General features: G+C 33.7%; 2 protein-coding genes across 3 annotated transcripts in view; one reads left to right on the top strand and one right to left on the bottom strand.

The window, feature by feature from the left end:
• Positions 1 to 21,778, bottom strand: part of Ufl1 (UFM1 specific ligase 1) — a 42,930-nt gene extending 21,152 nt beyond the window's left edge. The window contains exons 1-8 of one of the 2 annotated variants that reach the window (XM_069823750.1): positions 21,750 to 21,778; positions 14,129 to 14,252; positions 13,816 to 13,961; positions 9,385 to 9,626; positions 7,437 to 7,626; positions 4,830 to 4,979; positions 3,481 to 3,656; positions 892 to 1,080 (exon numbers count right to left, since the gene is read on the bottom strand). In XM_069823750.1, the coding sequence (XP_069679851.1) occupies positions 892 to 1,080; positions 3,481 to 3,656; positions 4,830 to 4,979; positions 7,437 to 7,626; positions 9,385 to 9,626; positions 13,816 to 13,961; positions 14,129 to 14,208 (1,173 nt within the window). In that variant the 5' untranslated portion in view covers positions 14,209 to 14,252; positions 21,750 to 21,778. Of the gene's footprint in view, positions 1 to 891; positions 1,081 to 3,480; positions 3,657 to 4,829; positions 4,980 to 7,436; positions 7,627 to 9,384; positions 9,627 to 13,815; positions 13,962 to 14,128; positions 14,253 to 21,749 lie in introns of those variants that run through there. The other variant, XM_069823749.1, reaches the window with a different exon arrangement.
• On the top strand, positions 14,299 to 24,637 carry AIMP1 (aaRS-interacting multifunctional protein 1). The gene is made up of 4 exons (XM_069823751.1): positions 14,299 to 14,489; positions 17,806 to 17,952; positions 18,096 to 18,443; positions 21,777 to 24,637. Exons 1-4 carry the CDS (start codon positions 14,313 to 14,315, stop codon positions 22,146 to 22,148), a joined length of 1,044 nt encoding a protein of 347 aa, XP_069679852.1. The 5' UTR covers positions 14,299 to 14,312; the 3' UTR covers positions 22,149 to 24,637.
• Positions 24,638 to 25,639: the final 1,002 nt, after the last annotated feature.

The following is a 25,639-nucleotide window of genomic DNA, read 5'->3' as shown; positions in this document are numbered from 1 at the left end:
ATCTAGGCCATCAATATACGACATGAAAATGATCTTCGTAAGCTATCAGTTTTCCTAATGTAGGTATTCTCAGAAAGGTATACAATTATGAATGCATGAAGGTTATTAATTCTATACGCTTACTAATTATAGACAATAAATTTAAATATGCTCTCAAAAACTATGGTCAAAGCTCTTCACTCTGTAAGACAGAGGTAACCTTCTTATATTTCATGAAAGCACATTGGAAGCATGCTAGTAGAGCTTCATGCTTTCAGGACCTTGACACTAGAATGAGATGGTGTGATTGACACCATGATCTGACTCGGGAAAGATACTCAATTTGATAGGAGGCTGAGTGGAACTCAGGGAAGTTTCTGGCAAAGACAAAAATCCTACTATAGGTATCCTACAAACAAAACTCAGCTCGGACTTCTCGTGGAGCACATGCTATACCCCTCTTATCCCCTCTGCAGTAGGCGTGAGAGCATGCTGGGAACGGGAGCATATGTCATCTGCGCGAGACAGTCACGCCCGCTGGTTTCTGCGCACTGAGTTTTTCTTGTTAGATGCCTATACCAACCACGACCTATGAATTTTTATTATTTAGGCCGCAGTTTTCTTTTTAGGAACAATATTTGAATATAATAATTAATAATAATAATTTATTTATTTAATCTGGCAGAGCTAAGGCTAGTAGGCCTTCTCTTCCGACCAGCCAGACTCATATGCATATTATATGCTATAAATGTGTATAATTTACTATGTACCTAGATTTTAAGTTCTCATTTGTTATTGTGACTTGTTCCATATTCAGTTGGTCTTGGACACATGTACCTGAATTCATAAAAAAATGTAATAAATAAACTAATCAAAACTGGTAATAACGATAGTAGAAAATAGTTTACATACTTCTTCAGCTTTCTTCTGAATAATGGCATCAAATGGCTTTGCAAGTTTCTGCATGAACTGTTCTGTAAGTACCATACTATTACAAAATATGTGCACATTTTGATTCGGAGATTTATTCTTGAAGTTCTTCAGAACTTCTGTTAAAATTTCTTCGGCATCTTCTGGTTCAAACAATGATGGTAGTAAAGGCTGAAAAAATATACAGAAAAATAACATTGTTAAAATTACACAAAATATACAAGTAATGGTTTGGTGGCCTGTAGTAATTCAAATTTTAACACTGCTCCAGACACCTTTAAACTTTTTTTTTACTCGGGAACTCAATTAATACTACATACCAAAAATATTAAATTTGATCATTTTTTTCTAAAGTAAATGTACTGTGGAAAAAAATCTGCAATCATGATACACGATAATTAAATTGAAGTTCCAAATACAAATATGCACGCATAAACACAAATTAATTATGACAAAAAGAAAATTATAAAAAATTTACTGGTAAAAGTTGATAAAAGGATTGTCAGCAGTAGATTTACAGAAAAATGGCTGAATAACAATCATAAGAGTGTCAAAAATACATTTATAAAGAGATTTCATATACTACATACATAATTACTATAAAATAATCATAACAGAATAAGAAATTAAATTTAACTGCCATGGTAGTTCAGTGGCTAGAGTGCTGGGCTTATAAGCCAGGAGGCCGGGGTTCAAATCCTGAATTTATAACTTGTGTTGGCAAGCCAGTGGTCCAGGCAACAGTGATTTTCTCCAGGTACTCCAGTTCCCCTGTGGCATTTCAAAATTCTCATCATCATCCATTACGAATGTAATGTGGACCACAACCTGTAGTGCACTCTGGATAGTCTCTGATGAAGAACTAAGTGATTTATGCTTCTCAGCATTAGCGAGTGAGAAAGTCGGAATGAATAACAACAAGTTAAGAGCCTCCTATTGGGAGGGGAGAGAGTCGTTTCAGGTGTAAAATTTATATGTAAAGTAGTCTTTATAAAACAAAGAATTTCTCATTAAAAGAAATTCATTCTGAGTCACGAAAATTACTACTATTTTTTAGTTCATGAAAATAATTAATGACATATTTCATAAACAGAGCAGTAACTAATTTTAACAAGAAATAATTTACTACAGTTTCTGATCATAATGTAAACTTCATAAGATATTGAAATTCAATAAAATTATGTAAGTTAACCCCTTACCGCATGGGACAGTCTTGCACACACTGGTTTAATATTCAAATAACTTAAATAGTTCTTTCTTTCTCAACTGATGTCACATATGGTCAAATCCAATTCTTGACAGTGTGTCATATCTGTTCCAGTATGCAGTTTGAAATATTATATGCTCATATTATAAATTATATGAATATAAAACCGATATGTGCCATATCTGTCCCAGAATGCAGTAAGGGGTTAATTAATCTGTTATTTAACAATGCTACTGAAACCAGAAACAGAACTGGTGAAAGATGATATGAAGACAATACAGTGGCAAACTCAGATTTGTTGAAGTTTTTTTAGTTGGTTATTTAACTATGCTGCATCAACTACTACGTTATTTAGAATCGATGAGATTGGTCATAGCGAGATGGTATTTGGTGAGATGAGGCCAAGGGTTCGCCATAGATTACCTGGCATTCACCTTACGGTTGGGGAAAACCTCGGAAAAAACCTAACCAGGTAATAATCAGCCCAAGCGGAAATCAAACCCGCGCCTGAGCACAACTTCAAACCAGCAGGCAAATGCCTTAACCGACTGAGCCACGCCAGTGGCTTGTTGAAATAATCGAAGTGTCTCACAACTGTCATATATACAGCGAAGCCTTGATTATTGTGATAAATTGAAGCACAAAACTGCGAGAGTTATAGAAACAATGATAAATTGGTCATTTAAACCCATGTTATAATGATAATTTGGTCTGAAAATAATACCTAGCCATGATAATTTTTTTCACTGAAAATAAAACCTAATTTCTTTCTATTTATAGCTTTGAAGAGAATTATGTATTTAAAAAAAATCATCCCTTTATATTATCACGTTGATTTAATTTAATAAAAAATTATTAAATTCATTACATTTCTTATAAGGCCTTGAGAGACATGCTTAATAAACGCTGTAAAATTCAATAATCAAATGACATGTTTCAATGCCACATCAAGTTTCTTTACCAGCTTTGATGTGAAAAAACAGATGACACATTTTTAAATGTCTACATAATAAAGACAGTGTAGATAGAAAACTAGACACTTGGGCACTGACTGGATGTGTAATACTATGCAAATGTAGTCTTCCAGTAGAAATGTACGAGTAAGAGTACATGATCCAGCAGAAACAATGAATAGTAGAGTTTTGGTGATAATCAATAGCAAACAATTATTGTTAGTAGAAACGACGACAGTCAAAGATGACGAAAATCAAAACTCCATTACACAACAAGTTTTGTGCAAGCTGTCAAATGGCTAAGCCAGATTTAGACCATAATTTCATAATGAAATTAATTATTGCTCGAGATATTGTTTAATAGATAACAATAAAATTCATCACAATTCAAGAAAAGCTTGTGGAACTTACCATAACATCTACCATGGATCCCGTGGAAATAGCTTCTTCTACAGCTGCTTCTATCTGATCAAATATTTGTGGTCCTACAGCACATGATGGCAGTAACAAAAGCTTTTCGTTTGGAAAATGTTTTCGAACAAATAGCTGTGGATCAGAGATACCCAGTCGACTCAAGGCATCATACTCTGGAATAATAATAATAATAATAATAATAATAATAATAATAATAATAATAAACATCCAAGTTAAAATTCTAATGCATAAGTTTAATTATTTGTATTCCACTTGTATCAATTTGCACTTGATTTCTGGTTCTGTTATATGTAATTAAAATAATTTTATAATCTGTAAACTTAGAATAGGTAATATGAATGTAATACAGTAGAATCCCTCTTATTCGGCACCAAAGGAACCAGGCTAGTTCTGGATACGAGATTTTTCCGGATAATTGAATAAATACCATTATATACAAAAAAAAAAAAAGTTCGATTTCATGGTGCCAAATGTTGAAAATGCAGCCATGTGAAGCTTATTTCTCTATCACTTGCTCTAACTGAATAAACATAAAAACTGTATGTATGGATTTTCCTTATTAAAACACATCACACAACATAAGTAATATACTAATTTTAGATTCGAATATTCAGTGAAATTTAAAGTTTATGCGAACTTCCTAATGTGACAACACTGACAGTCCAAACATAATTAAATAAACATAAAAACTGTGTGAATTTTCTTTATTAAAACACATCACACAACACAAATAATATACTAATTTTAGGTTTGAATATTCAGTGAAAATGAAAGTTGTGCAAACTTCCTAATGTGGCAAAACTGATGGCCCAGACTGTGGCAATGTGGCAGATTTAAACATTTTTTTTTGCCCAGCCAAAAATGCTGTTGTTTTGGTATATTGGCGGTTATATGGGTGTCAGTTACGAGGGATTTTACTGTAACTTACTACCAAACTGTATCTCATTCGTTTTAATTTCTACCTGACTTGTGTTCTTACTCTGTAATTTACTATGTAGTAAGATGCCAGATATGTAAGGGATTAAATTCCAATAAAGCCACTTGTAACAACAACATATTTATTTATTTATTTATTTATTTATATGAATAAAAGAGTTTGTTAGTGAAATTTTATGACGAGATTGTCTATAAGATAGGTCTCTACAGCATTTAAATGCTAAACATTTCAAAGTAAGTGTATTAACAGAATATGAGAAGAATCATTTCAATCATGTTACTACCAAATTCTTTTTCAGCTGACAGTGATAGTAGTGTGTAAACATAAAACAACAAAATTAAATTTTCAGAACATTAATTAATCTTTTTAAATTGATGACCATACATACCCAGATAACCATTCTGCTTATAGAAGCTGTTCACCCAGTCATTCTGCGACTTGGAATATATAGTGGGAATGTACATACTGCCTCCACTTTGTTGTTTTCCTGTTATAACACCTGGGACTTGTTTCATCTCCATCAGGTTATCGATGATAGCTGAAGCACAACATGTAACATATGAACAAGTTATTATTATAACAATTTCTTAGGAAGTGAAGGCAAGTTCCTTCTGTATACAGTAGAACAGCACAAGAAAATAAAAACTGTATTATTTAATGAACTCATTGTGTATATTTGTGCTTCTGTTCATATGCGCAATGCATGAAAAGCACATATTTTCTTATTATACGAGTATATTTTAATAAGTAACATATATATTCTAACTTCTTAGTGTATGTTAAAAAAAAATGTGCTGTCCATGTCCTTTCTTCATATCCTCCCCAGGATAATAATTTTGATTTATTTAAGGTTTATACTTTCTGATTATGCAAGATACCTACAGAAAAAAAACTGCAGCAATAAAAATAATCAACATGTTTCTTGCATATCTATGCAGAAAAAGGAAAAAGTAGAGCTTTTATGTTTCTCTGAAGAAAAAGAAGAAGAAGAAGAAGAAGAAGAAGAAGAAGACGAAGAAGAAGAAGAAGAAGAAGAAGAAGAAGACGAAGAAGAAGAAGAAGAAGAAGAAGAAGAAGAAGAAGAAGAAGAAGAAGAAGAAGAAGAAGGTTGAATGGCTGTTCTCTATATTCAAAATGAATGAAAAAAGGGCAGATGATGATGACGAAGAAGAGGCATGTAAAACAGTGATTGGTACTTTTATAATCTCGAGTACATGAAATTGCACCTCATCATTGAGAAAGACATCATACTTTTCATCATACACTCACACTCCTTCAATACTCTCAAAAACACAGTGAAAACCAGACAGTCGTCACTGATTGATTGTATGCAAAAGTTGTTACTTCTATTTTACTAAACTATCATGGGTTTAATTGACTTCGAATTCTTAAAGAAAAAATCTTAATTTGCGAACATATACATTTGTCACGTAGTATACTGCCATCTATTTTAGCTATGTTTGGTTTAACTTACATAATACGAATCATTATATTCAAATCAAAAATATTTTTTTTAAGTTTGTTATTTAACGACGCTGTATCAACTACTAGGTTATTTAGCCTCGATGGAATTAGTGATAGCGAGATGATATTTGGCGAGATGAGGCCGAGGATTCGCCATAGATTACATGACATTTTTTTATGGTTGGGGAAAACCTTGGAAAAACCCCAACCAAGTAATCAACCCAAGCGGGAATCGAACCTGTGCCCAAGCGCAACTCCTGATCGGCAAGCACCTTAGTTGACTGAGTTACGCTGATGGCTCAAAAAGTGAAACATGGAGAATGAGACATCGCTTAATGGACGAACATATTGCAATCAAAAACGATATCTTATGAAAAAATAATCTATGTATTAATATCTAATAAAAATTTATATATTCAATAGAAATAACTACATATTGAGCACTAAAAACTGACAAATGCATGTCAAATTCGCACTATACTGTCCTCTTTAGCAGAATTAACTTCTGTCTAAGTTTACTGTCCGTCATTATATAGAAACCGCACTATAGTGTCCTCTTTAACAGAATTGACTTCTGTCTAAGTTTTTACTGACCGTCATTATATACGAAACCGAATGTTCACTCCTCCTACGAAATTCTTCTTGTGTTATTTGTATCATTGCGCTATTACAATTTTTGTCCATTCTTAGTAAATAATTATACTAAGAAGTTATTCTGTCATTAGTATTATCCACATTCATTACATTACTTGCAACAGTACAAAAAAAAATTGAATGTGGTTTGGTTTCACCCTAAAAGACAGAAGAATAATCTAAAGACAAGAAAATAGAGTAAATACATAGAGAATTGACAGGATCCGATCTTCTGAAGATTCAGCTATTGACTGATTATAAAGCAAAGTATAAATTAATGTCAAGAAGAAAATATTATTATCCGATATTTTTTTCAAAATCATAGATAGATTTTATATTTGTGTAAATAACTGAAGTAAAGTTCAGAAAGTAGATTTTTAGATATTCCACTGGTCCAGGAAATATTAAACAGTTCAGACTATATACAGGTTCCGTCATCAGGGCAGATAGATGACCTGAGGTATCACATACTCTGTTGGCTAGTTATGCCTGACCACTCCAAACGACTGAGCTCAGTAACCCTTCAGGTCGTACCTATTTGTCCAGATGATGGAATCTTTATGTAGTTTCAATACATTAAAATGTATGTTCCAGGACATGGCAGAATACCCAAAAGTTTACATTTGAACATGAATGAACATTTATGTAAAAACCTGAAAACTCATATGAAGAAAGACTCAGCATTTGAAGTGAGTACTGCTGCTGACTATACAAAGGAAGAAGAAAAAGCTAATAATGATAACATGAGCTCTGTAATGATAACACAGACACTGTCATAGTAAACATACCTCCAACAATATTTCCTCACTGAAAACATTGTTTCTAGCAATGTAATTTGAGAAAATATATCCAACTATACTACATTATATTTTGATTGCCAAAGTTGTATTAAACTTACAATAAAATAGCCTTTCTTCAACTCCACATTGACTAAGTAATGTAGCAATTGATATTGGTCGCATAACAGCAGCCAAAGCTCCTCTAATGCATGCTCGATTTCGAGCCACATATGATTCAGTAAAGAAGACCTGAGGATCAGTCTTATCTTGCTTCCCGTGAATGGTCTTACCAAGCTGCTTCTCAACCACCTGAACATTGTAACATCACATTGCATTATACTGCCTGTGTAAATTTATTAAATAATTTCGTTAAGCAATATTATTCTTTTGCCATTACTTTTCTTCAATTGTTATTTCTCACTTATATCCATAAAAAATGTTAATGGGTAGACCAGGGTAATTGTAAACAGGGGGTAATTGTAAACAAATGCTGTGAGAAATACAAAACTGTCAATATAAAAATTTTAATTCGGAGAATATTTAAATTAATATGTTGGCTAACCTACAAAGCACTTTGGCGCCAAATAGGAGTAACTGCTTAGTTGTGAACGAATGTTTTGTAAGAGTCTACAAAAAAGTTGAGAAAGAATTTTGCTTCACCTTCATTTTTGGCATTGTAAGTAAACGTATAGTACTATTTTTTAAGAATATGTTGTTTTTATGAGTAATATATAGTACTCAGTTAACATTTATTACAATGGTTTTGAGATCTCCCATAACTCAGTTCATTAAATTATGACGTGTTTACATTTGCCCCATAGTTTTAATTGTTTGGGGTAATTGTAAACATGTTTTACTATGGTTACATTTCGTACTTTTCAGTAATCAAAGAAATCCCCACCCAACTACACTGTAGAGAATTTAGAGAGGGTTGTCACAGATGTGAAAAATAGTAACTATAGTTATCATGAAGCTCAGGAGAGGTACGAAGTTCCTATATCCGTCATATATCATAGGTTAAAGGGGCGAAATGTACCAGTGACCAAAATTGGGGTTGGAAGGAGTACAGCTCTTTCTTCTGAAACAGAACAAAAAATGTTCAGTGTCTTATAGCCTGTGCGAAAATTGGTGTTTACAATTACCCTCCTCTCAAAGGGGTAAATGTAAACAGGCGGGGCAAATGTAAACTAGCAATTAAAAGATGAAAAAAGTCGACCTTATTATTTTAAACTCATTTTCAGGGAAAAGAAAGATCTAAAAATAACACAATGTTTGTCATGCTTAATGTTACTGAGGGTTGTGTATTGTTGAAATGCATTTGAAATTAGTGAAAAGTGTTTACAATTACCCTGACCTACCCTTTTTATAGAGTTTCAGAGAAAATATAGAAAGTAACAATTAGAAAATTTGTGAAATACAGTAACTACTTTCCTAAAATGATATATTGTAATTATTACAATGTACTGTCTCAAATATAAGATGCATAGTAAAAATTATACAGAAAAGGAAAGAGATTTCAGAGAAAGAAGTGAAATCTTTTCAAAGTTCACATTTTATAAAGAGTACAAATTAATTGCCAAATAATGTCATGCAGTATATTGTTTCCAGTCTTTTGGAATTTATTATGGTTTCATCTTTAAGATGAGATATAAGACAAGCACATCCTGGATCTTGGTTTTAGTCAGTTTATCGAAAAACTGAAGCTCAAGATAAACATTTGAGACTTTGGAATTTAGCATAGACGTGCAATGCATGACAGAATACATCTCCATTCTTACCTTTACAGACATTGTGTTTATTTGTATAATCTTGTTTCTAATATTCTTATATAAAATATTTGGTTATAAATGTTAAAAGAATCAAAACTTTTAAGAACTCTTTATGAAAATGAATTAGTATTTTATTCTAATTACGACTTTTATAACACATATTCATGGCCAATGATTAACATGTTTAACTATTGTCATGTAGTAGTAATGTAATGTAAAGGTGACAGAACTTTAAATTAAACAAGTTTTACTGATAAGATTGGTCGAACATGAATACTTCAATAAAACTAGTGTTTACCGTTTGCAGGAAGTCACTTGGGAGATCATAATGCCTTGTGAGGTCACCAATGGTAACCTGACCTTGCTGCAATAATCGTTCATTGATTTCTTCAGCAATATGATTGAGGTATGTTTTATCAATCAGCTGTCCAAGAACCAGTGAGCAATTCTGATCGACACGATCAATTTCTGTAGCCCTTGCTGTAATCTGACTCAGGTCCACATTAAGTAACTTCGCCAACTCAACAAGATTGATACGACCTTAAATAGAAGCACAGGCTACAGTCATTTCCACAAACTGATATATCAACTACAAATATATATTCTGCCGAAATACACAACTGTATAAAGGCAAATAACAATGACGACAATAACGATGATGATAATGATAATAATGATGATGATGATAATGATGATGATGATGATAATGAGATGATGGTGATAATGACATAATAATAATAATAATAATAATAATAATAATAATAATAATAATAATAATAATATAAAGCTTTAAAATGTATTACCTCTATTAAAAACAATAATTGATATCCATTACTTTCCAATTAAACTTTATGCTGAAATTACCATTAATCACTTCTATTCTACATCTGCAACAACCAAATGATACTAAATTTTCAGCTATAAGTGGACAGCTTCAAATACTTGGGGTGTACTATGACAGTAATATGAGCTGCTGCCAAGAAGTCAAAAAGAGAAAAGCAATGGCAAAGGAAGTTTTTAATAGAAAAAGGAGCATCTTCTGCGGACCTCAGGAAGAAGAACTAAGGAAGAGATTAGTGAAGTCCTTTGTGTGGAGTGTAGCACTGCATGGAGCAGAAACATGGACATTACGACGAAGTGAAGAGAAGCAAATAGAAGCATTTGAAATGTGGAATGTGTGACGTGGACAGACAGAATAAGAAATGAAGCTGTGTTGGAAAGAGTGGGTGAAGAAAGAATGATGCTGAAAATGATCAGGAAGAGGAAAAGGAATTGGTTGGGTCACTGGCTGAAAAGAAACTGTCTATTGAAGGATGCAGTGGAAGGAATGGTGAATGGAAGAAGAGTTCGGGGCAGAAGAAGATATCAGATGACAACATTAAGATATATGGATCATATACGGAGACAAAGAAGAAGGCAGAAAGTAGGAAAGATTGGAGAATGCTGGGATTGCAGTGAAAGACCTGCCCTTGGGCAGAACACTATGAATGAATGAATGAATGAATGAATGAATGAATGAATGAATGAAATGAATCACCTTCGTGAAAATCAAAATTAATTTTGTGATACATTGGAATATAAGAAAATTTTCTTTCATGTGTTACATTCATTTCATGTTCTTGACAATGTTCCTACTTCCTATTCTCTATTATTACTTCCAAAACAATCCAGTTTTATGTATTTAGAAGGATTTTATATTATCTCCTATTACACAGTAAATATCTCGTACTTTCTTGATAGGTCGAAACATGTTAACAAGGTACGTTAAAATTTAACACAAGAAAGACTTATCATACATATTCCGAAGTAATACAGTGTTAAAAGGTGTGTAATCAAGATGTATATTCTATTTTTTATTCATGTGTTTCTGGCAAAAAAATAAATACAATAGGCATATGTTCAGCTATACCATTTTCACTCAGGTATACCATCTGTGAATTGTACTCATCTCTTCATAGAGTCCAAAACACATTCTTTATTTTATTCCTTGTCAAATTTAGAATCTATTTTTATATTATGAATTACTATGATGGTGAATAAATGAGCAATTTTTGCTTCTTTTACTTTACTTTAAAATAATGAGGTACGTCACACATTGAAATTTGTCACATGACAGAATTAAATAACATAAAAAAATTAATGATCTGTAGCTAATCCTCCTAATTCTCACTTCATAAGTACAGTACCAGTAGTAAAACTGTAAAAATACAGGGAACAATTTCTAGGACAGGTATTGTGATTAAGTGTAATTTTCATAACAAGCATGTACAGTATATTACGCTTTACTACCTTATTATTAAGTACTGTAACGAAGAGGTGAATCTTCGATTCCTCTATTCCTCTACACACAACATATGGGAGAAAAAACATACTGTACTTAAATCATTGAATAGAGACACAATATGATGACTGCAAAAGCTGTAAACCCTTTCAACCTGCCCCAAATACCTTTTTATTTTATATACCCAACTAAAAGATTTTCTCAAAACATTTTCACACGAAATCATCAATATCATCACGTAACCCAGTAGTACTACCATTATGTTGCATTACACGGAAAAGCACTCCTTTCTTTGATCTAGGATAAATCTATTTGTGTTCCTATCTACCAAAAAGCGATATGCAGGGCATACTAAAAGCCTGAACAAACCAAAGCGAATCTGCCACAGATCCTCGGCATTACGAAAACTCGTTTATTTATTTTTTCATATATATGTACAGTGAGGAGTATTTATCGTGATCTGGAATCAGGCGGTACCAGTCCTGGCCGAGTTTTGGCTTGGTTACCGCAAGCGCCCGTATCCCTGGCACTGATACAATACTTACAATACAATGTGCGTTGCTTAAAATGTCCCTCAATTGCTGCAATATATTGTTCACATCTTTTTATGAAATTATTCACTTTCACAAGTTCTTCGCACAAGTGACACTACAGCAGATTTTCTGTAGCCTGCAAGTTCGTTTATGATGTGTGGATTTTAGAGAAAAGCATAATTTTGTATCAATTTCTCCTGAATTGACTGTCTGAAAGACCCAATTACAAAAATTCAATCTCTTAATAGGGTCTCAGCAGTCTTAACTCTTCGACTTCTGGAATTATATAGGCCTATGGCTTTAATTTAAGTAATTTTGCTGCTCTACCAATAGAACACTTACTTATTCCGGATTCCTGTGCCAAACATCCGAGATTTTTTTAGAGTTGTGTTCTAGTCTTTTGCCAATCTCGTCTAATTTTTCTTCTTCTTCTTCTGTCTTCTATATTTTTTAGTTCGTTTATTGAACCTGTCCAAAAACTCTTTTGGTAATTAAGCCTAGGTAGAAAACGTTGGTCAATATGACGGACATTAATGACATCGAGGATCAGTGACAGGTTAGGTTCAGTTTATTGAGGTTTTGCTTATGCCTTCCATATTTAAGGTTTTTTTGGTTGGCACACCAAAAACCTGAACATATCAAACCTAATCTGTCACTGATCCTCAATGATGTCCGCCATATTGATCAACGTTTTCTACCACATTACCAAGCTTTTTATATTCTTGTTATTTTACAGGCACTAGGCACTGGTCTGTCAGGAAATTTACTCGAAATTTGCACCTTGTTACCGCACAGGATTTTGTTTTTTGTATGTATTATACAGATACACACGTTCACATAACGAATATAATAGACCTATTGCCACAAAACACACTAAGCAGTACAAGCTTTAAGAAAAATAGCTTCAACTCTCACTACCGACATGTTACTCGCAACTGATTTGAAAACTGTAGTGTCATTTTTTGTGTATGCACGCCCATGCTTCGCATTAGTACCTAGCAGTTCCTCTGCCAGATAACAGTCCGTTACCTCGGATCCCGATAAATAGTCCTCTCTGTAAATTTGTAATTATACAAACTCTCAGTTTCATTTCATCATGAAATAACTCAACACAAATCAGACGCAGTCCCATGTGTGGTGTGTAGTGAGATCGAAGATTCACTGAAATGTATAACACAATTCCATAGATCAGTTCATTGAAAAAAAAAAAATCTTTCCTTGCTCACAACTGGGACATAAAGAAATTTGTCTTGCTTCATTTTAGGACACCACTGCTCACAGGCTATACAGCCTTTCGTTTTAGAGTACAATACCAATAAGTTACCATTAGAGGAACACTTGATTAATAAACAAAGAAAGTAATTTAATTGTCTGTATACTAATTAATAGCAAATTAACATACATTTGATTTGTTACATAACTAATTTAAAAGGTCATATTCTTTGGCATCTCCTTGTTAAATGAATCTGTGTTTGCAGTGTTCTTGTTAAGCGAACACTAGCTAAACTAGCGCTGAGTTTGTTTCTCGTACTCAGCTTCCACACCTTCAGCTGTCTCCTCGGCAATACCAACATAACTTTGGTGACATTAGAAAAGTTTAATGCTAGTGTATACTCACGATATTTCTTGCATATAGCCTACGAACCTGGGAGAGGTTAGGTTACGTAAAGAGTAATTTTTGGTCCTACAGAATTATCTGTGGCAACTCTACCACCAAGAGGACTCTCTTGGTTCAATATTGATATCCCTAATGTGTAAATGGAGAAAAGTGTACCGTATGGCAAGTGTGCTAACAAATCCATAACTAAACATTGATTTAAAAATGTAATAAATTATGTTTATGTCATTAGGGTAGGTCGCTTACAAAATTAAATGTGAAATTTACTGAAATAAAATCTAATTTTGTGCATTATACCTCCATGTACGTAGAGCTCGTCTCGAATTTCTCGAGTGAGTTGCTGTGGGGTGACATACTCCTTCCCGTCTGTTGTAAATATCACATCAAGGAGTTTCAAGTCTAGTAATTTTGTTACAATCTCAACACAATTTCTCTCAGAAAGCCTGTTGAAAAAAATTATATTATTATATATTCTGTCTCTTAATTGATTTTATTACAAGCAGACGACAATGTGCTCTCATCATACATATGTTCTTGATAACTTCCAATAAAAGTTCCAATGTTTGTAATAATTATTTGTATTTCATATGATATAATATTTTATAAATACCTTTGAACAGTCGAGCTTAACTGAGCTCTTTGAAAATCAGCAGCTAAACGTTTAACTTCGTCCCACTCCACGGCTGTCATGTTGGCAAATTTTAATTTGAGGATCAGAGTTGAATATGGCAGAACTGAAAACAAAAGAATAAGTATCATTGATACCAATTGCATAAAAAAAAACACAAATATACATGTGGCAACGTTACATGTGGTGCATGTGTTTGGCACGGAAGATTGCAGGAAGACGAATTGTTTTAAATTCTTCCTATTTATTTTATATCCGAAAAATGACAACAAGTGAGAGGTTATCGCGTTTGGAAACCAGAGCGATTACCGCTGAAGAGTTAATTAAAACTTTAAAATATGAGGTAAAGATGTGTGCATTGTATTCTGAGTAAGGTTATGTTACGCAGCCAAATGATTGTCCTGCGATTCTAAAAACAGAAGAGACAAATAAGTATTCTTTTAATTAAAGCCGATAGCATTAACTACAATCTGAATAATCTCTTACGTCTCACAAGTATTATAGGCCCTAATATATTGGTTAAAATAATAACTTATAGCCTAACTAATATTCTGCAAGTTTAATTCATTTTTTGGTAGTTGTGTTGCTTGTTTCAATTTTTGGCTGTTTCCAGCATTTAGGTAATGTTTGTTTTTATGGCCAATCTTCGATATCGCCCCACACCACACACGGTGGGTTAGTGGGTTAGTTGAGTACACACCAGAAGATTTGTGCAAGTTTAAATATGCAACCATGACTTCATGTGACGTTGAACGATCATTTAGTCAGTACAAAGTCATGTTACGCGATACCGGTAACAGGAGAAGTTTTCTATTTGACAATTTGAAACGCATGTTTGTTCCTTATTGTTAAGAGGACCTAGTTGTATTGAATCTATAATATGGTGTATGTTAAGACATGTGATTCAGTAGGTAGCCTATCAGCAATATATTTCAAGAAAATGTAGGGAAATTCTGGTATTATGATGTTACATATTTCTTGGTATTTTAATGGTTTTATTACATATTTCAAGATTTTTAAATACATATATATGTACAGTACATATTTTACTGATTTTTAGTCATAACTATCCGGGCCCTGCTCATTACTTTATGATTTACAGATACCATTATCATAAAGTTTCTCCAATCCGCAAAATGACAACGTAAGAAGTATATTTTACAGCGTTAGTAGTATTCCTGTCACCAGTCTCTTATATAGTCCCTACTTAATGTAGCTCAGTGTCGATTGGATTGATATCTTTGATAAACAGGATCGAAAGATGAATGTTTTCCGAGATTCTTGTATTTCTCTCAATTTACAAATTTCATTCAACCAATACTCTCCATTTTACCTAACCTTTCTTTCATTTCATAAAATTTCATCTCATTAAAAATGTATGTCACATTGGCATACAAGTCGCAGTTATATCAGGTGGAGTTGACCAGCCTATTTCCTGCCTGTCATGGTCATAACAATGGAATGGTGAACAATGTTGGGGACGCCTCAGATGAGACCTGATTTCTCATTCGAGGTTGATCTTTCGAGTTGCTAGGAAATTGCTTAGTCTATCTGTATAGTATCTCTGAGACTGTGAACCCACCTACATAGAATTTCACTCATCTAATTCCTCCCTCCATTGGGAATCAGTAGGCCTATGTAAAGTTCGTAGGAGTTCAGATCCGTTCACACATTAGTGACCAAATCATCATGTAGACCCAGAAACAAAATTCAGGTGGCCCAAATTTTGTTTCTGGGTCTGTACATAACTGAACTAAAGTAGTCACACTCAATTTTAATATGAATGAGAAAGAAGTACAAATAAAAATTGGTACAATTAAAGAAATTTACATATCTCATTAGGTCTGTGTTGATGTAAAACTATACAGTTTAAAATTTAGTTCTTATTTTGTTATGAATATCTTAATTTCAAAGTCTATTAGCAAGATTTTCTGTACACATTTACTGATATGTTTAATAATTAGTAATTACTATAAATTGCAAATAAGGAAATAAACTAGGCTATATGGTCATGTACAATTAAATATTTTAATGCTTTTTCAAAAAATGTTGCAAGGTTTCAATACAGTTTATGAACAGCATGCAGTGAGATTCATAATAAGTAATTATATACTAATAATTTACAGAACCTTGTACATTGATTCTTTAATACAGACTTCATTATAATAATATATCATTACTGGCTTGTAACAGTATGCCACTGATAAACTCATTAGAAAGAGACTAACTTAAATTGGAATATGCGCTAAGAGTAATGAAAACAATTTATTATTTATTAATAAAAAACTTTTTATCATCAATATTACCTACTTTTCAGGTCGTAACATCAGTAAAGAAGGATCTGAAAAGATGTCGAAGTACAGTTCCGTCTCATTTGAATACAAAAATATATACATCTAGTCTGTACAGATCATTCCAATAATATTAAGAGCCACTGAAATTCTTAACAAATATTTAGAATGACCGGTTTTTTTTCCCTCCAAGAAATTATTCCCAAAGCACAAAACTCTGTGTGACTGAAAAGTTTTAAGAGCTGTTCCTATTGCATTGAACCTATTAAAATAGTCTGTAAACAAGTATGTCAAGTAATCTTAGTCTTGGATGAATTGACTCAGAGAACGAAAATAGGCCTACGTCATAATAATAATAATAATAATAATAATAATAATAATAATAATAATATACTTATTAATATTAATGTGCTAGTCCATCAGCGATTAACCAATAATAATAGCACAGTAGTGAGATACAATAATAACACAACAAAAATAATGGAAATGATAGAGATTAACAAGAACAACAACAATAATAATAATAATATTATGTCGCAACGGTGGATTTTGCTAGAGCGCTGGGCTTATAAATTAGGGAATCTGGGTTCAAATCCCGCTCTACCCTGAATTTATAACTTCTGTTGGGGAAGCCTGTGGTCCAGGTAACAAAGGGGTTTTCTCCAGGTACTCTGGTTCGTCTGTGACATCCTATCAATTCTTCTTCATCATCATCATCATCATCATCATCATCATCATCATCATCCATTACGAGTGTATGTGGACCCTGTGCCTGTGGTGCACTTTGGATAATCTCTGACGAACTAAGTTGTCTGTACTTGTCAGCAGTAGTGACATCTATCAGCCGCTCAAAGAGTTGGGGCAAACTTAGAGAAGTTAAAGGCTCTGCCATTGGACAAGAAAAAAAATACGGTAATAATAATAATAATAATAATAATAATAATAATAATAATACTGAAAGAACATATAATTTGTACTTTTGACTTATTTATTTGTGTACAGACATAATGCAGTATGTGGTACAGAGTGTTAGAAAAGTCGCATTGCAGTGGATTTAACAAGTGAGGCAGTTAAAAATACGAATACGTAGTTGGTGGCAGTATCTAACTGAAAGTCCCGTCCATAACAACCTTATCTTATGATTTACCTCCACCTCTTCCTTTCCTAATTCTCCTTCTGTAACCATGGGATAACTTGCTGCACCAACATTCTTAGGCATTATAATACATTGTAGATAAAATTCCTATTAAAGTTTCATTCATATTTCTAGTGATCTCTTGGCTCCAAATATTAAAACATTGTGGGCCCTATACAAGATATTGTCACAGAATGAGATGTTGTTTGATAATATTGTAATTATTCTTCTAGGTTGCTGAAGTCAAAAAGTTATCAGCTCAAGAGAACAATAAAGCAAGAATAAAAGAATTAGAAACAGAAAATGAACAATTGAAGAAAGAAATTGAAGACTGGAAAAACAAACTAATAAAATTAGAAATTGCTAGTGGAATTAAGCAGGTAATTTTCCATTTCGAACAGCCTGTACCATGAAAATAATGATACCGGTGTTTCGTGAAAGTATCCCACCACTGATTGAGCAAGTTTTTAATGTGTATGTTTTTAAGTGTTTTATATTTCAACTACTTAATTCTTTATACAAGGTACCGTTGCCGTCCAAGAATGCAGCTAGTTTACCACAGTCAGAAGATAAATCTGTGAAAATGAGTTCAGCAGTAAAGGATGAACCAAAACCATTGGTGTCTAATGAAACAAATCAACAAGAAGGAACAAAAGTTGATAAGAAAAAGAAAGAGAAACCTTCTGAAGGAAAGAAGGCTAAAAGTGGAGGTGGAGGAAGTAGTGGTGGTGATGCCACAACAGAACCACCAGTGGATGTTGGCAGACTTGACTTCAGAGTGGGTCGCATTGTATCAGCAAAGAAACATCCAGATGCAGATTCTCTTTATGTGGAAGATGTTGATGTAGGAGAAGGAAAGACACGGACTGTGGTAAGAACATAAGATTTTGTAACCACACTACTGTTCAAATTATCTATGGCTCTTTGGCCCATTTTCGAACCACAGCCTCTCGAATTCTTCCTCTCCATTCTTCTCTATCCCTTGCTGCCACCTTCCAGTTCCACAATCGCTGGGGTTTCTTAATAAGATAGTTTTACAATGCTGGGTTACCAGCCCTGCAATCAACCCCAACCTGGAGGGCCAGGTAATTTATAATCAAGGTTTTCTTCCTCTATCCTTTGGAAAACCAATTCCTAACCTGCAAGGCAGCAGTTTTACTAATTAGAGTTTGGTCCTCTGCTTCTTTTGCCGTTTGGACTTACTCCTTTTCTACCTTCAGAACCATTGGGATCCTCTTCTTGGTTGCTTCTTAGTCTGGATGTTCACCTTTGGCCAATCCGGCAAGGAAGACCATACCAGTAGCTGTGCTACCGCCGACATACCCCAAAGGATCATCAGATCACACAAGCACTCCCACCAACTACAGACTGTTCAAATAGGTTTGTTCATTTCCATGCCAGCAGGCACTTTACAACTAAGTGTGGCCCTTCTCGATTCATCTTGGCTTAATTTATACTCGTAGGAAAGATTATTATACCCAGAAAAATTGGATCAGTGGAATTTTGAATCATCACATTCTCATTCCTTCCTGTCATATGACATCTCAATCATCGTTTGTTACCAAGAATTTAGAGTATTGTTGTTGTTGATGTTGTTGTTCTTGTTGTTCAATGCCTAGACACTTGACAATGAAGTCATTGGCCGTCTTGCACTCCAGTATTTTTGTACGATGTCATCTTCTTGTAGCAATGCTGTGCATCTTTTTGTGTTCCATGTTCATTTTTTTATTTGCATCACATAATACACAAGTGGATGTATGGGAAATTGTTGCCCTGTGTAGATGGCTTGCTAAACAATCATGACCTGTTATAAACCTGAACATCTCAACAACAAATTTCTGTGACACTTCGGGGATTTTTCGGGATTAGTCAATAAAATTTCCCAGGTTTTGTTTTCTGCTTGATCCGAATTTTGTTGTTTTTCGACAGATCTGAATTTACTTTTGGTTAGTCAGAATAAATTGGAATTCTGTTATTACCGGTAGATGGTTGTAACACTTCATTGCCCTTTTTAGCCAGAAAGTCTGCTGTTTCGTTTCCCTGTATATCACAGTGGGAAGAACTCCACTGTAAACTAGACTAGACGGCATTTCAGAAGGCGGTCAGCTGCTACATGTGCCGTAACATTTCTGGTATGTGACGTCACAAACTTGTACAGTAGAATCAATCAGAATCAGTCTATAACAAGTACTTCCAGAGTTCGTTTGTTCACGTGTGAGTGTTTCAATACATTGAATAAGTAAAACTAACATTTACTTTATGTGTGTAAGATAAATAAATGGAAGAAGAGACTGTAAAAAGACAAGTATTGCACAGGAAGGCACGGAAAATAGTGTTTAAGATATATAATTATTTTAAAAACGTTGATGAGCAGAACGCTGCCGGCCATATTGATGCTCACTGCAACATTGCCAACGCGCAAGAAATGACTGTAGAAGCATGTAGTGTGGGATTGAGAAACGTGCAAAGAATATTGTTAGTGAAGGAAAGAGGGTTTGTTTGGTGTCATGCTTACAGTAATCAACGGCTAAGGTCATTATTGTCTTTTGATAATTTAAATTGTCTCATGTACTCTTTGTATTGCACGTGCTCGTGAAGTACGATGTGGCAATGTTGTATGATGTCTTGCCCTCTCTATCTGTCTCTCTCGACGCAAACGCTAGCAGACTACCGCCTTCCGAATTGCCGTCGACTCTAATTTATCTCTGGAGTTTAGTTAATTAGGCATATTTAATAGATACTTTTTTTAGTTGTTTATTTACTGATGTTGTATTAACTACTAGGGGGCCGAGGATTCGCTATAGATTACCTGATATTCGCCTTATGATTGGGGAAAGCCTCAGAAAACAAAACAAAGTAATCAGTCCAAGCGAGAATAGAATCCACACCCAAGTAAAATTCCGGATTTGCAGACAAGCACCTCAGCTGACTGAACTATGCTAGTGGCTATTGTTTTCTCACAATCCTGAATTTGAGTCTTTTTTTGTGTAATAATAGTTTATATGGCTGCCCTTGATTCTGATAATATGACAGCATTTTGGAACTAACATACTGATATTGTCTTTACCTGTTTTCAATTACAGTACATTTCTGTCTAAAAATTCATCACCCATTGCTGGGTTTGAATAAGTGATACACAGATCCAGAAACAAGTGCAGTAACCGCTCAGGATAAATTACTGTTCAAATATTTAAATAACTTGTTCAATATTGGTATAGACATTATCTAATACCATCGGTCATTGAAAATTTACAGATGTAATGCAAATTGTCTTTTCAAAGCATCAAACCAATGTAAGTAGAAAGTAATAATTCTGAAGTAACTGAGCTACCCAATGCCCGGGTGTATAACTGATATGCATATGGAGGCCTGGTCTTTTAGTTCGGTTGTTATGATTCCATCCCAGAAAGAGAACTTATTTATATGCCTTGGCATAAAACAGGCTCACTATTCTTCCTCTTTCACAGCATCAGCAATTCGTTTCTGGAACTCCCTACCCAGCTCCTTCAGGAATTGTCGAACGATATTGCAATTTAAAAATAAATTATTCAAACACGTGACCAGTACTAAGCCACATAACTCCTAGCTTCAGATTTAATTTTTCCGTTCCTTTATCTTATCATGATTGTTGTATGTACTTTTATCATTGAAATTATAAATCTTCATTGTAATCCTATTTGTTAGTACATAATTTACTCATTTTTCTGAAAATGTTTTCTTTCTTTCTCATTCATGTTTAATTCTCCTTTGTGTGTATATATAATTTTCCGCAGTGTTGTATAGTTATAATTCTTGTGATTTGTAATATTGGTTCACTTACCACTTGCATATTCATTGAGTGTTAACTTCTAAGCCTTATATTATTATATTATTTTGTAATTTATTATTTAGTATATTTGCATTATTTTACTCAACTTGTGCTTGTATGTTTGTATCAATTTTTTTTTGTGTGTTCTAATATTAGTCTGTCATCATTAACTTGTATTACTGCAAATTGTATGAGCTTCTTTTGTTTCTGGCTAAGTGGAAGAGAAGTCCTGATGGCCTTAACTTCGCCAAAATAAATAATAATAATAATAATAATAATAATAATAATAATAATAATAATAATTATTATTATTATTGTCTTCCTGTTACTGATATTTAAATTATAATGAAGTAATGTACAACAGCTTACCTTACATTTATCTTTTTTTTGCATCAGGTTAGTGGACTTGTGAAATTCGTGCCTCTGGAGGAAATGCAAGGTCGTGTTGTTGTTCTGCTCTGCAACTTGAAGCCAGTGAAGATGAGAGGAGTAACATCAGAAGCCATGGTGATGTGTGCTAGTACGCCCGAGAAAGTGGAAATTTTGTTGCCACCTGCTGGAAGCGTTCCTGGAGATGAAGTGCATGTCGAAGGGTATCCAAGAATGCCAGATCCAGTCCTCAATCCAAAGAAAAAAATTTTTGAGACTGTTGCGCCAGATTTGAAAACAAATTCAGAAAAAGTTGCTACTTACAAAGGAACTGCATTATCTGTCCCTGGAAAAGGAGTTGTAACTGCTCCAAGTCTTGTAGGTGTCAATATCAAGTAATTTTGGAGACACGACGAATTTTTGCAATTAAATTTCGCTCAAGAGAGACTATTTTTCTGATACAAATCCTGTATTGTTTGATGTGCCTTTAACATGAAGTATTATGTTTTGTTAGCATTTCCTCTCGTTATTACAGTGATTCCCATACTTTTTAATTGCAGCATAGCTACAGATATCAGGCAGTCGTATGCCTAAATAGGTGGTCCTCATCTCTCTCTACCTTAAAGATGAATCACAATATGGATAGAGCAGATGAAAAAATTTGACATCTATCTGAGTTCCTATTGGCGTTCACTGACCTTTGCTGAGTTAACATGTTTCACAAGATAACAACTTTTTAACTATAAACCACATATTCCACTCCCTACTACAGATTGTATGACTATAGAGTAGAACGTGCTTCAACTGTTCTCCGTCGTATTTCAGTTTCTAACTTACCTTGGATATGTGTAAATGTGTCGAGGGTGTTGAAGTAGGCCCTACAAGATAACGGTGTATTTTACTTATATCTAATATACTTATTACTTATTCTTTTCTCTTGGAAGTAGACCATCACTGTATAAGATAATAATTCTGATTAAATAATCTTGTATTACGATAGGACTGTTACCAGTTTTATTAATGACAAATACTTCGAAAATGGATGGAATCTTCAACCTTAGCATTCAGGAATGTCTTTCATTGAAGTACATACTCATGGGAAACATTTTCGTGAAGACGAGAAAAATATGCGTATGTAGCTAATGCCTACCCACTTCACTTTACATGATTGGGGTTCCGCATATTGCGGATAGATGGCAGGACTGCGACCCATTTTCTAATTGCATATCACTTCAGCAGGCCACACTGTACATGATGTGTATCTCTGGAGAATTATGTCATTTACTAGGGTGAGGGTATGTGTAAGTATAATGTATTGAATGAGTGATGATGATGAAGATGACAAAGGGAGAAGGGGAAATCCAGTGCAGGCACGTAACCTACTCCTGTTGAATAACACCAAGAGGTCCGTCAGGCTTAATGTCTCTGTCCGACAGATGAATCACTATCAGCAGTGACATATGCACTGTGGAGAGATTTGGGATTTAACCCAAGCATATTGGTGCACAATCTAGTGATTAGAAATTGTGCATCGCCATCTCTCCTAGTACTGAAGTAAAAATTTTACATGAAAATTTCTGACTCCGCTGGGAATTGAGCTAATTCGGCAGAAACGAGAAAAATACAATTTCTACAATTGGATGTTGTGTTGAAAGTGTCAGCTACATGTGAGATATCAAAATGCGTGTACAATTTGTTAAAAGAATACAGCTCCAGCAGGAAGTTTAAATCTCCCTACTAAAACAAATGAATAGCTACGGCAATTATAAAACATACTGACGATTTTGCAAAAACCGCTATTACACAGTTTTTATTTCGAAATTGCAGTACCAACTATGATAAGATTTATATTGCAGCTAATGATGATTCTTATCTTCGAAATGTCAACAGAATAACCCTGTTATTGAATTTCCATTTATTAAGGAAACCCTATTTTACAAAAGTATGTTAGGGTTATAGTTAGAAACATCCTAAAAAAATAACTGTTACGTTATACCATTAAGTGAACTCTTAAATTTAAATAAGTCATAACAAAAGAAAACAAAATAATGATCTCCAGAAAAGAGAGAATATTGTTGTGTGGCATTAGAAGATATCTTATCTTTGGAAAATCAGGCAATATCATTCCAAAAGGCGCACTATGTATTATTTCGACAAAACGGGTCAATGTAGGCCATACAAATCATCACTAGAAAGTGATCCAGGTTAAACAGATAAGATCTGCTAACACTCACTTACTCATTCACCATCCACCCACCTAAGCTCAACAAAGTGCCCGCAATACAGTAGATGCCTAGTTATTGTTAATTATTTCACTCTGAATGTTTTTAAATCTGTATTACAATATTTGTTTGGCTTCAATTTATACAAGCCAATTTGATTAAGTGAAAATAATTTGTTATATAATTTGCGGCAATTGGCTTAACCTCAATTCGTTAATGATGTGATCTTAGTTGATGTCTGATCTCTGATCAATCCATATCGTGAATAGAATTTAGTTTTGAAAGAGTGCTGGCTAAGCGAAATTCAAGATTCTCTTACCACATATCTGCGAAATATAAAAGTACAATAATTTGCTCATTATTTGTTTAAAAGCATAACTAATGTTTTCATTAATATTTTATTTATTATAATTTTGTATCAAGAAACGAACTAAATGTGAAATCATTCTCTTAAAAAGAATCTTACATATTATTGTGAGTATAATGATTTTTGGATTACTAATGATGGACAGTTATAGTTCACACCGCCAATTGGGAATCACTGTTACTAAGTTCTATCAGAGATAATATGATTACACTAACCTACTGTAAAACATGGGAGAGTTATGACGTACAAGTGTCATTGTTATAAGCAATGAATAAAGAGTGGATTTAATTGTCTGATTACTACAAGTCTCAGGAATAGCAAACTTATGCACCAATAGATATTCAATTTCTAACTTAATTTAAATTAACACCCGAATTTTTAGTCATCCTATTTGTGTCACTTAACTCCAGTACTGAGTATTATCCTTGCATTTGTCATTTCTAGGAAATGGATTTCTAGGTGTTAAAAAAGAGAGATTTAGGACTTTATAAAATCCAACTTAGGACTTCTAGGGGTTTATATAACATTAGTAATTAATAATTTTAATTTTAGTAAGTATTCAATTTTAGGTGGAATTTATGTACAGACCCAGAAACAAAATTTGGGTCACCTGAATTTTCCAAGTTGCAGTTATAATAATAGACGTAAAGGCTCCATATTTCGGATGGTTGCCTAATTTCGGATACCTCCTGTTTTCACGAAGTAACAATAGAAATGAAATGTGAGGGACAAGATATTGTTTTTCTGTCCCAAATGGTTCATCCCTCACTTGTGAAACATTTGTTGCAGTCAGGTGTTTGCCAGTGCAGTAACTGTGTTTCCACGAATTTCTTTATAATATTTTCACGCTTCTACAAGCAAAGGTGAGTTTCAACTTACATTTTATTTGCATTAAGATGAAGTGTAAGTACTGTAGTTTTCACTGCAATATTATAAATACAAGTAACTTATTTTAATATTTATTCATATCGACAAATACAAATTAATATCTGGTTGCCAAATTCTGGATAGTAATAGGATACCCAGTTCTCGATATCCGGTGTTAGGGATCTCGTTTTTAGCCTACATCATTTTGAAGTAGCCGAAATTATGAGATAACCGTAATGTATGTGAGCTTGTGTGTGTGTGTTTTTTTTTTTTTTTTTGTGAATGTGTGCACTGTCTGTGTTTTTGTGTTTCCCTTTGTCCCCCTATCAAGTTTCGAATGCATTCTCTGGTTCACACATAACAAGGATAGAAAACTCAAAATGGAAAGTTATTTCCAGCACGATATTTCAAAATGGTGCCCAATTAAAATCGAG

Source organism: Periplaneta americana, chromosome 4, assembly GCF_040183065.1.
Source record: "Periplaneta americana isolate PAMFEO1 chromosome 4, P.americana_PAMFEO1_priV1, whole genome shotgun sequence".
Classification (NCBI taxonomy): Eukaryota; Metazoa; Arthropoda; class Insecta; order Blattodea; family Blattidae; genus Periplaneta; species Periplaneta americana.
The sequence above is the reverse complement of the archived record's forward strand: the minus strand, read 5'-3'. Positions and strand labels throughout refer to the sequence as shown.

Coding starts and splice junctions, on each gene's coding strand:
- AIMP1 (XM_069823751.1), top strand. CDS start 14,313: ATGTGGCAACGTTACATGTGGTGCATGTGTTTGGCACGGAAGATTGCA. Junction 14,490..17,805: donor TTAAAACTTTAAAATATGAG/GTAAAGATGTGT, acceptor TTATTCTTCTAG/GTTGCTGAAGTCAAAAAGTT. Junction 18,444..21,776: donor AAGGAAAGACACGGACTGTG/GTAAGAACATAA, acceptor TTTTTGCATCAG/GTTAGTGGACTTGTGAAATT.